This window comes from Anabrus simplex, chromosome 14 (assembly GCF_040414725.1).
Source record: "Anabrus simplex isolate iqAnaSimp1 chromosome 14, ASM4041472v1, whole genome shotgun sequence".
Classification (NCBI taxonomy): Eukaryota; Metazoa; Arthropoda; class Insecta; order Orthoptera; family Tettigoniidae; genus Anabrus; species Anabrus simplex.
The window spans coordinates 96,875,853-96,891,126 of record NC_090278.1 but is presented as its reverse complement, the minus strand read 5'-3'; the positions used below and the strand labels follow the sequence as shown (position 1 = coordinate 96,891,126).

General features: G+C 41.0%; 1 protein-coding gene across 4 annotated transcripts in view; it reads left to right on the top strand.

Moving 5' to 3' along the window:
* Window positions 1–15,274, top strand: part of LOC136885605 (gamma-tubulin complex component 3) — a 309,280-nt gene that overhangs the window by 271,424 nt on the left and 22,582 nt on the right. For 3 of the 4 annotated variants that reach the window (XM_067158278.2, XM_067158280.2, XM_067158279.2), the window contains 3 exons: window positions 1,465–1,685; window positions 9,289–9,549; window positions 11,248–11,427. In XM_067158278.2, coding sequence (XP_067014379.2) covers window positions 1,465–1,685; window positions 9,289–9,549; window positions 11,248–11,427 — 662 coding nt within the window. Of the gene's footprint in view, window positions 1–1,464; window positions 1,686–9,288; window positions 9,550–11,247; window positions 11,440–15,274 lie in introns of those variants that run through there. The other variant, XM_067158277.2, reaches the window with a different exon arrangement.

Genomic DNA, 15,274 nt, shown 5'->3' with positions numbered 1-15,274 from the left:
ACCGCAAACAGCCTTGAGCACTCCTCTGCCATTGTTCCGTTAAATATACACGCTGCTCATTCCAATCAGTGCCTCAGGGTAGGGATTGAATAGCTCGAATGCTATGATGAACCAGTTTGTTACGTACCAGTAGTATCAGGAAGTTTAAGAACCAGAGGAATGGCATGCTTAAGAAGGTTATGACTCCATAGCTACTTCCCGCCAATATTCAGGCAGGCTGTTATACTCGGTATGACCCGGCGAGTTGGCCGTGCGATTGGGGGGACGCAACTGTGAGTTTGCATTTGGGAGGTAATGGGTTCGAAAACCACTGTCAACTGCCCTGAAGATGGTTTTCTGTGGTCTCCCATTTTTCACACCAGGCATATGCTTTGGCTGTACTTTAATTAAGGCCAGGGCTGCTTCCTTCACACTCCTAGTCCTTTCCTATCCCATCGTCGCCATAATACCTATCTGTGTCGGTGCGACGTGAAGCAAATTTTAAAAAAACTCTGTATACAGCAATAATCCCATCTATCGGACATGACTAGCAACAGAAGACACAAAGCACATCACATCACAACAAACAAGGGTCATTGTAATGTGATTGTTCTTCAGTGTTATGAACTTTCTCTATTGTAGGCTTTCAAATGTCATTTTCTTTCGACTCTGTGATATTAGGGTGTCGTACGAAATTATAGCGTAGAATGTAGTTCCTTATTCCCCGACTTTACATAACAATTTTCATTAAATTCTGTCTACCCATTTTCTCATGACTTGGCGCTGGTATGGACTTAGCAACGAAAATCCAAATTCATGAATATCTCTGTTATCGTAACCGGTACGGTAAAAATGTGTAAGACATAAATGATCGGAAATTTAGTAATGTAGTATTTGTCGATAGGACCACTAATAACAGGGAATGGAGTTCGTTAGAAGGTGAGGACTGTGGCAGGATAGCGTAGAACAATACAAAGATGTGGTCATCAGTCCGACAGTCGGATAGAGGATGCGGAAGAAGGAACGTGATAGGTACTCTGTTGACTAGTTTATGGATCTCAAAGTCAGGCGGAGATTGTACCCCTTGATATTTTTAACTTGCTAAGATTCTGGTAGTGAATAGACCATTTATTCTGATAAAGATTGCGATTAATCTGAAAATATGGTTTCTAGTTTTAAGGTGTTTTTTTTTTTAAACTGCAAAATGTAACAGAAAAAAAGCTTAGTGAGAATTTCCTTTTACAGTTAGATACATATCACCACAGATGTTTTTGTAAATGTTTTTATGCTCAACATTTTTTTTACATATACTTTGGGCCTACTGTTGACAGTTTAGGCAGTGTAACCCAAGAAAGATGGCCATTCTTTTCTTCGACTTCCTTCAATGTGCCACTTGATAAGTGCTCTGTACAGTGGTGAAAGGAAATCCTTATCAAAATCTGCTGAGAGCATAACACTGATCTGATGCGATTGTGTTGATTGCAGAGCTGGCTCCACTCCTGCAGCACACCCATCTCCTGACAGCAGAGATGATCCACTTCGTACATCAGATGCAGTATTACACGCTGTTTGAGGTGCTAGAGTGTTCGTGGCACACACTCATCTGGGACGTGCAGCACGCAGAGGCCTTGGACGATATCATCCGCGCTCACAACTCCTTTCTGACCCGCATAAAGAAGGGAGCTCTCCTCGACAGCGACTCGCAGGTACTATCTCAAGGTGTAGTCCAGAAGAAACGAGTTAGGTCAGTGTCTGCCTTCATGTTCCTCCTATGTATGATGCTTGTTCCAGGTGCAGGTGATGAATATATTCCTGAGGCCCTCAAGTTGGTAGTGTTCTTTTCTGACTCAAACGCTATTAGGTATTGAGGCTTGGGGAATCTTTCATTTTCACGCCCTTTGTGGCCCGTGTCTTTCTTTGGCCGATATCTTCATGTTTCCAAGTGTCAGACCCCTTCCATTTTTTTTCTCTGATTAGTGTTATGTAGGGGATGGTTGTCTGTTTTACTTCCTCTTAAAACAATAATCACCACCACCACTCCCAGTTGCTGTTCAGCCCTGTCTGCAGTGCCAATTTATGTCCCAGCCTTGGTTCACAAAGACGGTGTTGACCTTGAATCCTCTATTAGCACTTTAATTCCTAAACCTTCCCCGGTTTGTTAGAGAATGAATGCCTCCAAAAAACAAAATACAGTAGAACCTCGATTATACGTTCCCGGAAGCTACGTTTTCCCGTATTATCCGTTCAAATTTGGTCCCGCGAGCATCCTAATTAAATCACGTTGTAAAAATCCGGCATTATCCGTTCCTCAAAATGATCTTCCATATCAACCGTTCAGAAATTTCAGTCCCATCAGCGCTAAATCCTTGATCACGCATTTTTCAAGAAACTGTATCTCGCAAAAGGACGGCAACGCATACTTGCGGATCTCGGTGTTAACGTCCAGTCATTACGGTAATTCGAGGAAGCGGAAAAGCAATCGGTGGTGAACTTGCATTAGGGATCATCTTAGCATCGCATTCGGGTGGTATTGTTTAGAGAATCAAAATCGCACAGCAGAGAGCGTCCACAACAATTGGCAGGAGATAGAGCGCATTTCGACAACTCTACTTGAAGACGGAACGAGTTTCGTCAAATGTTCTTACTTGCAAAGCGTCTACATTCTGTCCAGGGTTAGATGTTTACTTTTTTTTTTTCCGAGTGTACCGCCGAACAGGTTTTCGGCACTTCCCTCAGGGCACTGTATAGTCACTGAGTTTTCAGGCAGGAATCTAAACAGCTCCTTCTTAAGTAACGCAAATACCGGGCGAGTTGGCCGTGCGCGTAGAGGCGCGCGGCTGTGAGCTTGCATCCGGGAGATAGTAGGTTCGAATCCCACTATCGGCAGCCCTGAAGATGGTTTTCCGTGGTTTCCCATTTTCACACCAGGCGAATGCTGGGGCTGTACCTTAATTAAGGCCACGGCCGCTTCCTTCCAACTCCTAGGCCTTTCCTATCCCATCGTCGCCATAAGACCTATCTGTGTCGCTGCGACGTAAAGCCCTTAGCAAAAAAAAAAAAAAAAAAGTAACGCAAATGTAGTGTTTTAATATTATCGCATATGATTACGTTATCGAGACCAGAACAGATGTTGCACCTTCTTACATACATAAAGCCATGGAAGGTTTTGGGATTGCCTATTACTGTTTTGGTCCTAAATGTAAGACTAGGAATTTCACGTTATTGTGTTATAATGTTAAAACCGCAGTCGTTTTATTTGCACACGTTACGTGTAAAAATCTTTGCATCATTTCGCACTCGTACCGACTTGGACAGCGAGCGCATTTTCCAGTTGAGCTCAAGGTTGCGAATAACTTTAAATTCGGAAGTTTTGATGATACTTTTTCTCTTTCCAATTTAATCGTGATTAGTGACGGACACAATTGAATATAATGCATTCGAAAACTTGAGAATCGATACTTACCTTCGAAATAATATTCTCGAGTTCAACATAACCTTTAAGTCGATGTAGGCCGTAGGCCTAATTTGCGCAGTACAAGATTTCCACAGACTGACTACAAACAGTATACCGGTGACCAAATTACATTGGAAGATTTAAAGAAAAAGGGATTTCGCCATCATGTTGCGCGCTTTTGTATCCAATGTGCTTTATTTTATTACAGAATTAAAAAATACTTGTGGTTGATTGTTTGGCTTGATGTTGTTAGGTTTTTCGAAGTTTGACCGATCAAAGTTGCTGAACTGAAAGAAGTTTTCAGAGGAAACAGACAATGCTTCCCCGGTAAAACTGAATTAAAGTTTCGAGACTTTTAAGTCGGGTACCGGCAATTAATATTTGAAGCCGGCCCTGCGGTCGAACTTGCCTGCCTCTCACCCAGAGGACCCAGGTTCGATTCCCGGCCAGGTCAGGCATTTTTATCTCGATATGAGGGCTGGTTCCAGGTTCACTCATTCTACGATTACCTTTAATTGAGGCGCTATTTAATGGTGAGACGGCAACCCCGGTGTAGAGAGCCAGGAATAACGGCAGAGAGGAGTCGTCACACTGACCGTGCGTCACCTCGAAATCTGCAGGCATTCGGACCGAGCAGCGGTCGCTTGGTAGGCGGAAAGCCCATTGGGGCTGTAGTTTGGTTTGGTTTACGGGTGTCTGTAAGATTTTAAGTATTCATATTTCTTTTTTTGTGATTTTTAGCCAAATTGTTCATGGTTCATTCATTCCCGGATTTTCCGTTTTCCCATGTTGTAAGTTTTTTCGATGGTCCCTCCAGAAAACGGAGAATTGAGGTTCCACTGTATAAAACTTGCTCTTGCTACGGCTTACTGCGGCTGCACTTTAAAAATTTCGGTCAAAAATGCAGCCTGCCTGTGAACCACCAACTAGGAAAGCACTTTCAGATAAACTTGTGGATAATGTGTATTGTGAGTTACTAATGCAAAACATACAATCAAGCACAGACTCTGTTCTGCTCGTAAACAATAGGAAAAACGAATCGGTCGACACCAAAAATGTTGTAAGACTTCACAATCCATGTGGAATTAGTGACAAAGTTCGAAGTATTTTTCTTAGAGTTTCAGTATGTCAGGCTCTCGATAAACAGATGAAGCACGCTTAGGTAATATGGTTATTGAATCAAGAAAACTATCGAGGAGGCTCCACAGCGGAGTGTGGCGCTGCTATCGCCAGGCATTTGTTTAGTTGCTGTTTATGTGATAAGAGTTGTGTTCTTGTCGATGTTATAACTAAAAAAGAAAGTGCTAAATTCAATTGTGTGTGTTCTGGAGACTAGTGACTACTTGTAAATGCAGTTTAGGTGAAAAAACTGACTGTCAAGTGTTTTGTGCTTCGTCATGAGGATTGAAGTGTTGATAAATTTGGCCATATTCTTTGGTCTTTTTGTTCACGCTGCTAAGCGCATGCGTAACGTAACTGATTGTGATGAAATTTACTGGAGATCTTCTCGAACAGCCCTGGTGGTAGGCTGTTTGCAATCACCTCTGTGAAGGGACTACAGTTGGACGTCGTTTCACTCCATATACCTTTTCTGGAATCTTTTATCTTACCTGACATGGGTCCTTTCTTGGAGCTCTTTTTACAAGTTTGAAGAAGGGGAAAAATTGAGGATCTAAAACGCCTTTTATCAGTCAAGGTGATAACTTTTCCCCATCAGAAACGGTTTACCGTTTTGGTATAAAGTACAGTACAGCCTGAATGCACAGTGTAAAAGATAGAAATGTACTTTGTTATACTTAGAGGCACCCGTGTGTCGCAAAGCGCGTACTTTTTGCCAAATTTTACAAATTTGGCTCCAAACCTGAAACCAATTTACCTTCAAGGAAAACCGTGAAATAATTGATAAAATTATGTGGAGTTGTTCTTTGATCCAAGAATCATTATGATTTAATAAATGAAGTCTCTCATTCCCATCGTATGAAAACTTCGTCAGATTATCTTGAACCATACACAGTGTCTAGGGATCTAATTGGTAGTTTATGTAGAGCAGGGAAAGATGTGATGTGGAGGCTTCATGTATCCCAGTCACTAGTGTTAGTACTTCGAGATCATTGTAATGTTTGACAGAAGAACAGCTCTGACTCCCAGTAATATGAAACTCGCGTTGTCTCTGCCTCAGACCGATGTGCAAATATGTGCGTAGGTTAGGCCCTACTTGTTAAAGTGGCTCGATAAAATGCTGTGATGTATGTAATATGCGTTATAAGCAAGAAGCTCGACTATCACGTTTCTTGTACACATGTAAACATAAAATATGCTATCATCTCTTTCGCTTTATCTTTTATTTGCTGAAAAATTCAAATAAAATATAACTAAATTATTGACGAAATAAAATAAAATAAGCCAATAATATACCGAAATAACTTTGTGTAATGACAAAACACCACCAACAGGTGCCTCTAGTTGTACTTGCTAGTTCACTTCAGTTTCTTATCAACGTACCTCTTCTTTCATGCCCGTTTGCCTGTACGTGGATGGTAGATGTAATTCCAACATTACTTTTGTCCTTCCAAAGTATAAATGCAACTTCCCCTCTTCACTCAAAAGCAATCCCCTCTTTGTAGTTCCTTAGAACGAAATTTCACTTCACATGGCAACCTGTAAAGTACCATAAACTAGTTTTATGTTTCAGGACGATTTGAACAGTCTACACACTATTATAATAATGATGTTGGTATCATAAACCAAGAAAGGCCTCAAGACGGACAATATTGTTTTGTTCTAGTTTCTTTCCCTCACCTGCATGACCTGTATACTGTATTTATTAATATGATAGACCCCCCCTTTGTTTTTTCCTTTCCATTTTTACAGCTGCAAAAAGTAAGGTTGTTCCAGTATACGAGAAACATACTATTTTTGTTTGGTGAACACATGACTTTCAGGCCTACGTATCATGTTACCGTTTTTACTCGCATAATGCACACCATGGCATAGTAGACGTTGGAAAATATTTCTTCACTTAGCCTGTAGAATGCTAGACAGCGACTGCGCCTTGCTATCTGCATTTAGCACGATTATGAACGGCAGATAATATCTTGCGTTTTGTTTCCATTAGAGAAAAAACATAGTTTCTAATTTTACGTGGCTCATTTGTTCATATACTTACGCACATTGTATTTCCAAATTTCATGTCATTCTGTGGTCATGTGGCGACTGTCCAGTGATAGTAGTGGCCATGTCATAAATAGGCAACTGCATGTTGATTGGATTTCTGACACCGGTAGTGACAGTGACGACAATCTCCAAGCGATGACAGTAGTGATAACGACTCTAATAATTCTAATTACTTTCTGAATTTCCGTGAAGTTGTCATCGGCCAAGATGCTAAATGTCGGCCTTCACCTGGATGATAATTCTGTAAATAAGAAGTTGTGTACATAATGCTTAGGTAAAACGGTAATTACCAAACAGTTACTTTTCAAATTGTCTGTGTTTATTCGGCTGGATGGCTGCATTACCACACTTGATGTGTAATTTTAATTTTCAGTTATTTTTATTGCAATTTTTGAGATTAGATTTTTTGTTTGTTTTAAAATTGTTCAGAAAATATATTTTGAAACTTAACAGTATTGTAATCATTGAAAAGTACATATATCATCCTGAACATTTCCTGCAAGTTAAAAGTAAAAATAGATTATATAATGAACTTGCTGACAAATGGTTTGTAATAAAATGAACTGAATACGTTAATTGAAGAAAAACTGAATCCAAAACTAATCCACAAACCAGCTGAAACCACCAGAGTGCAGCCAGCAAGAACAGGGGTGTGGACCATGTTGCAAACATAGAGAGGATAACAAGGAGAATCAGAGAGACTAGACAAACTACCTCACAGGAGAACGGACACAAAATAATAGCCAAAGTGAAACCGCTAATGTAGCGAGGAAAAATGGATTCAATTACGGAATGTGACTGTACACACACAAACATGTACGACAACTAAATGCTGTTCCCAGGGAAACGTATCCTCGCCCAAAGATAGGGATGGGGACCAAAACAAGACAGACCGAAGTCTACCATTCAAGCTGAAAGTTGCACCAGTAGCTTGAGATCACATGGCTGGACCTTTCATGCAGAAATCTGAAAACTTTGGGCAGAACTAAAGCCAGAGCACTCTGCATCTCAGTTTACACCAAATGGACTTTTATAGCAGCTGGCAGGAACATCTTCCTTCATGGAAGACAACCGCAGCTACCAAAAGGTTCCTGGACGAACGACTCCAGAAAACTGCCGAAATAGACCCAGAATTCTTTAATGTTCCCGCCAATTTTGAGCTATGTCACCTCTATACGAGAGGAACAATTCATGGCTTTCATCGCCGTATTTGTAATAAAGGTTTTCACCAGGTATCCAGAGACTGTGTTTGTGAAATCTGCGGCTCTCATACCTGTACACAAAGAACATTTCCTCTTTCTCATTATGCTAAAGGTAAAACCTTGTATTGACAGTGAATTTCTCTATTTTTAAAATTGTAAATTTTGTGGCGCTCCAAATAGCGACTTGCAAAATGCTTCTAATTAGCCTGGCATTCTTGGCACATGCTCAGTAGAACATGGCACCAAGAGGGTTAATGGACATATTTTTCAACCAAAATAGTCTTATAGAAATATTTAACATCTTAAAATTGGATTTTTGTTCTATGCAGAACTACTAAACGGAGATCAACGGCTGCACAATGTTCAACACACAATACCGTACACTTTCCACGAAGCATAGCAATTATTTCCTTTACATCTCTTCAAAGGGTAATGGTGTACAGTATTTAATGGCAAAGACAAGAAGTGAAGGCTGGAGTAGTCATGTTCAAAAGTTTTTAAACGACAGTGTGTGATAAACGCCAATTCACAAAGTAATTCTCTATTGTTAGAACATATGCAGAAGTTTTTCCAGTAGATACGAATAATTGAAAATGTTTTACTTCTACAATGATTTAGAAATATTTAGTTTTACCAATAATTTCTGCTGTACTTTTATTTCCAACTTTGTTACAATACGCCCTATACAATCTTTCATTGAATTAGCTTCACAACTGATGCTATTAGTCTTTTGAAGGACAGATCGATCATACACTCATTTGTAGTAAGACTATTCCACAATATATCATTTCTAATCGTTATTCATATTGGAGATTATTTCTCATTCGAGATGGTGCTTGTTGTAATGTCTAGTTTTTCTGTTACAAATTCTTGTTGTAGTCTACTGCTAGGAACACACGCAAACCAAGAACATACGCAACAGTCAAATTCTAACCTCCATTTGTATCAGCTCACTAATGAACTAATATTATGAGAAGATATTTTATTAGTTATGTGTAAATATTTATGAAACAGAATTTGGTTAACTAATAATATTTTTGAGTTCTGATATTATTAGGTAATATTATTAGTTAGTTTTATGGAACAGGGCCCTAGACTCAGGATGGTTTTTTTTTTTTTGGTTCCACAGAAAATTTACACTTTCATTTGCCACCTCATTACTCTTTTTTGTTATCCCAATATCAGATCATGTTGGATTGAATATTAAATTGTTTGGCTGCTTGTTTGTTTCTCTGAAAAATACACAGCACTTCTTGTTTTTCATGTTATTCAGCTCTGTAATCAAAAAACAAGACTCTCCTAGCAGCAGGCTGTTGCACAGAACACAGGTTCTTGGTGTGGCATTTCTGTTGATTTATTAACATACAAAATACAATTTTGTGCTGTTATTGTAGCTCTACAAGAGATCCCATGTTGTCCTTTATTGAATTTTGTTTGGTGAATATTAATGCGGCATATCTGCATGCTTTCTGTCCCCAGGAGTTGTCGAATCAGCTACGAGCGGTGTACGAACTCATCCTGCAGCTCCAGCGGCTCGAGGAACAGCTGCACACTCGCTCTCTGGAGGAGCTGAATGCTCGGGCCAACAGAGAGACGATCGTGGAGAAGCGAGGAGAGGTTGGGCAGTTTGGCATGTCCTTGGCAGAGGAAGAGGCCCTCGCTGCAGAACGACGTAACTTTGTGGACGTCTACCTGCCCAGTGTTCATGCCCAACTGCGAGTGCTTGCCAAGAGCTACCAGGTGGGTTGCTACTTCTATACCCGTCATGAGAAGTAGTTTCCATTTCCTCCTCTATACTCATCATAAATTCCTCTTTTTCACCGGGTACGATTCCTCTCCACTTCATCCTGTCTCTCCGCCATTCCTCATCCAACACTGTTTCAGTCTGGGTTCCGTTGTCCAGTGGTGTTCTTCACACACTCCGTCCCTTGTAATCTTGGTCTCCCTCGTCATCGGGCTTTCCAGTGCTTGTTTTGAGTGTCTTCTTCTTTCATCCACTTGACATGTCACTTGACAGTGACATTTAGCTCTTTTCAGATGTCTTAATTTCTCACTGTATCCCTGCAGGTCTTCTGTACCAACTCCTGCTTATACTCGACTCTCATCTCTCGAGTCATTGTGCAGGTTTCTGCTACGTAAGTCATTATAGGTAAGTGATATCCCTTGTACATTACTTTAGCCTTCATTAGTACATCTTTATTCCATACCTGCTGATACAAGGCACTCCTACTACTTTCCATATCCAGTGTTCCATTTTCTGTCAGTTCACTTCCCAATTATTTGAAGTGTTCTTCTATTTCTAGTTCATTGTCTCCAATTTTGAAAGCTCCTTTTCCTTTTTTACTTCCTCTACTCATCACCATTCTCCATGTTGATCCTCGGTCGCCATTGTTCAGTCCTTCTGTTAGTACATTCAGCTACTGTTGTACCTCCTCTTCTCCACAGATCATTCTCTCCCTGTTGTTTCCTTGTTGCTTTTACGATGTCATCCAGCACAATATCTTCATTTCTCACTGTATCCCTCTTGTCTTTTGTACCAACTCCTGCCTGTAAAAATGGCAGCACATTCCCTTGTTTTAGCCCATTGTCGTCGTCTCTTCCATACTATCTCAGTTTAGTCCTCTCCATTCTGTTGGAAAACTTTTCTACTCGCATCTCCTTCCTGACATTCTCATTTCTGATCTTTCCTATCATACTTCATGTCGCTGAAAGGATTTTTATCCTTCTTGGCATGGATCATCACTTCCTAGAGGTCTTATATATGTACATATAGGAAACAACTTAACGTGTAAGCGTGCATGGATAGAATACACATTAAAGATAGACATGGGATGAAAATTTTCAGTTGCAGCTGCACCTGTCAATGTTAGCCAACTTAAGACTTTCTGACCAGGCTTTTCTTTTCTTCTCAGAACTTCATTTTTTCACTTATCTTAGCTCCTTGGATATTTTGGGCCTAACCTTTAGCTGCTTCTGGAATTTTGTTGATTCTAATCCTGAACTCCTCCTTGGTGTGGATTAACTCTGATGTGATTCCAAATGTCTTGTGTTGTTCTTGATCATCTCCACCCACTTCTTGGTTTCCTTTAATCCTGTGATATATTCAAATGTTCTTTTGGTACATAGGTTTTTGTCTATTCTTGCTGAATGCCCATAAAATTTCAGCCTTAGTTTCCACATTGTATCCGTAATATTTTTGGTGTATTCTCAGAGGTCCTTGTTTTTCCTTTTCTTCCATGTCCCGTTTGAAGTTTACTGTGGTCTGTGTCCATTGAAATTATTTAATAGTTGAGGTTTGTGTTTCATGATAATCTTACAAATTGGACTGCTGACCCTCGGGATATTGCACTACTGTGCTGGATAATTTACTGCATTTCTCCGTATTGGTTTTGTGTCGTTATTTCTATGTTATCTTGACTCTCGTGCTTTGTGTTGCAGGATGTTGTGAAGAAGTTCCTTCTGCTTCTCGCGAGCCACTCAGACGTGTCCTTGCAGCTCCTTAGTGTGCGGTTAGACTTCAATGAGCACTACAAGCGTACAGACGCACGTCTTGCTGCTCCTTACACTTACCGGCGCCTTAGTGAACTGGCGTATAAACCGCCATCATACAGCAAGTGACGACACGCTTCGGTAGGTAGCTACTGTCACAGCAAGGTATCTGTGGCGAGACGTATGCAGTCCAACAGCAACTGCCAAGCGTCAGTGGAGAGAGACAAGATGAACAATCCTGTGTTGGACAATTTGACTACCGTTGATAACAAAAATACTAATAAGTTTAGTGACTGCCGGGATAACCACAATTATCTCACCGTGGACAACTATTACAGCACCAATTTAACGTGCAACAGCAACTATCGAGCCGTGAAGAGATGCTCATCCGCGTGCGATTATGTGGAGGAAGCACAGACGGAAGTACTGGAACAGGAGGAGAGGGGCCGTGCTGTGAAGTGCTCCAGTCCACAACTACAGCGGGGCCTGGCCTGTTCTCTGGGGCGCACCCTGCAGCTCGAGTGCGGGTGGGGTGAGCGGCCAACACCAGAGTTGCACCGCAAGAGTCTGGACATAGTCATTCCAGTAAGGACCTCCAAGACAGAGGATTGCCACAGTTTCATCGGACAGTCATACGAGGCGACTACATTGACGGCGAGTTTTGCCGATCGCATGATGCCGTACTGGGATGGTCCCCAGGCATCTCCAGACGTGGACGAACTTCTCAATTCCGATTGTTGTTGGACGGAGGATACCGCTCTGTTCTCCGCCCCTAGCCCTGCGGAGAACATTCTGTCGGACCAGTCCCCCGTCTCGAACCCGGAGGTGGAGCCTCACATGACGAGGAGCACCACGGCGAGCGAGATAGGCCTGGAAGTTAGCGAGAGCTACTCTCCTGATGAATGCTGCGACAGCAGCGACTCGACTAAGAACGGTCTGGTAACCCCGGACTCCGAACAGCGGACCGGCCCTCTGTATGTCCTCCAGAATAATGTCGAGGAGGTGAGCATCAGGTCGCGGGCTAAGAAACGCACGGACCAGCTCCTTGGGCTGCGAGTCAAAGGGACCGGGGAGAAGGATAAGAAGACAGGCATTACCTGATGTTGTGTCGGCTGAGGGGTTAAGTTGTCATAGTGCTTGACTGCATCCTAGGACTCGTTTACATCACCTCTTGGTCATCCTTCAGATTTTTTCCTAGATGCAAATTTTTTCTTCCGTTTGACTTTGGTATTTGGTGCCGAGTGTTAGGTATTAGTGTGGAATTAGCACACCAGTGATCTGAGTGATGTTCAGGCTGTTTACTTCCCAACTGGTTTAAGTTTGATTTGTGGTATTTAAAGATCTGGCAAAAGCGTTGTCGTGTTGCTTTCTGTAGAATTTATTGGATCAATAATAGTACGTGTAAGGGCTCCCTTGGCTGCAGAGAGAGCGGCCTTGGGGTATGTTTTCATCACTGGAAGAATAAGAACGGAGATTATCATTAAGAAACGGCATATTAGGCAAAATACAGTACCTAGGCAATTCTTTTTTACAAATATAGTACAAACGATTTAAAATAAGCTTATTGCTAGGTTTTAGTGTTATTTACAGTGAAGATAATTTTGCTTATGTTAAGGGATGGTAGTATGCCATATCTTGACAATGTTAAATTGCCCACATTCAAAAGTATTTTTCTACAAAACTATACAGTGTAGAACGATGAAATTTGGTGTGGTTCAAAAGCAATGTTTTCTGTATCTATAAAATCTATATATGAAATAAGAGTTTTGTCTGTACATTGCTCAGAATTTAAAAAGGATGGCATTTCTGTATCGGTCTTGTCTACAGTAACAAGGAAATGCACTTTTAATTTTCCGTAATTGCTGTATGTATGTACGTATACGCATCACGAGAAAATGGCTGAAGAGAATTTGATGAAAATCGGTATGCAAAGTCGGAGAATAAGTCGCTACAATCTAGGCCATAAATAATTTTATTCATGCTGAGCGAAATGGTAGTTTCGGGGAAGGCGTAAAATTCTCAAATATTAATGTTATTAGTGGTCGTATTGATAAATACGACATAACTAAAATTATATAGTATTAAATTTCCGATCATTTATTTCTTGTACATTGTTACCGTACCGGCTATGATCAGAGATATTCATGAATTTGGATTTTTGTTACTAAGTCTATATCAGCACCGAGTCGCAAGAAAATGGGTAAACCAAATTTAATGAAAACCGGTATTTAAAGTCGAAGAAAAAGGAACTACAGTCTACACTATAAATAATTTTATAGTATCACAGTGTCGAAAGAAAACTAAATGTGAATGCCTACAATGTAGAAAGCTGATAAAATTGATCAACACTAACATTACATTGACCATTGTTTGTTGTGATGTGCTTTGTATCTTCTGTTGCCACTCATCTCCAATAGATGGGATTAATGCTGTGTACCAAGTATTTTTTTTTAACCCTTATCCCCTCGAATTAAAGTTCTCTGTGCGATCTTAGGCCCCTTAAAACAACAAGCATCATCATCATAAAGTTCTGTGTTGTCTCTACTACTTGTATTATAAATGTAAATTTTTATCTTGCATGATCTGTATTCATCTTTCACGATTTTGGAGAGAGCACTTGCTTTTAAACGATGTAGTTAGGCTATACACGTTTACAGCAAGCTATACTGGAGCAAATAAATGCAATATGTGGAATTTAAGACAAATTAATGTTGCCATTGATGCTTTCACGGTCCGTACTTATAGACATGATGCTGTATAGGCTTTTGGGCTTATGCCATGTCAAGAAAGTAAGGTGAAATTCTTAACGTTTCGCGGGGAACTGTGCTCTGCGTCCTCAGAAGAAATCTCGACTGTCCACGAGAAAGGCTTCCTAAACAATGACTCTTTAAAATTTTGACGTTATAATAGAAATGGAAATGGTACATTTTTTTAGATGGCTCTCAGGACGATGCACAATGCTGGCGTTCGAAGCGGAAGCTGACCGAACCATCAGACTAAGCAGTTCACATAATTTGTGTACGTAACATATGAACTTGACAGGTGTATGATACAGACACAAGCCTGGAAGGCTTCAAAATTCAGCGAATTAAGGAGAAAGAAGTCTATTCTTCTTTGTGCTTCCTACTGAGATGCAGGGACCTTAACATCGTTTCCAACTGTGGGAATCTGAAGCACACGTTAAATTCACCGAAGGCTAGGCGAATATATCAAATCACTAGCAAGGCTCTTGTGATCAAGGGAGTGCATAACACTCTTTGGGAACTGGATTCAGTCTCCCGAGAGTTGTTTCGTTTACACCTGCTGTTAAGCAACACTCTCTCGTGGGAATTGTGGTTGACTTTAGATCGCATTACTGCTATACAGGCTGAACGAAAATTCAGCCAGGTGTCACTCAGACAGAAATCAAAGTTCCTCCGTCTAGCTCAGAAACAGGCGGTCTCTCGCACGAACCTGGATGCTAGTAAAACTGTAGTCAATCTTTCCAAGAAATCCTTGGATGAGAACCAAACGGCAGTTCTAGCTAGGGGTCTTAATTTCGCTGTCTATCGCTCTAAAATTCCCACTGGAGAGTTAATTACTTCCGTTGAGGCAGCCATCCACAAACTACCTACGGATGAAGCTGAGGAGTTAAGACAGAAATGTGCGAGATTCATAAGGTCCGCTATTGTACCTGCGCCCAATTTAACAAGGGGCCAAAGTAGAGCTCTGAAGGAATTTAGAAATGATTCTGAACTGACCATTCTCTCAGCTGATAAGGGTAATGCGACAGTGGTTATAGGCACTGACGAGTATAACAATAAGATCTCGGCTATATTGTCAGAGCCTTTTTACAGACTGAGCTCGTGTGACCCCACCACTCGTGTGTCCAACATCACCATGAAGCTCTTAAGGCAATCTCCAGTTCCAAAAGAAGAGGCTAAACATCTGTCCCCAGGGGATGTGGTACCACCTAGATTATATGGGTTGCCTATGA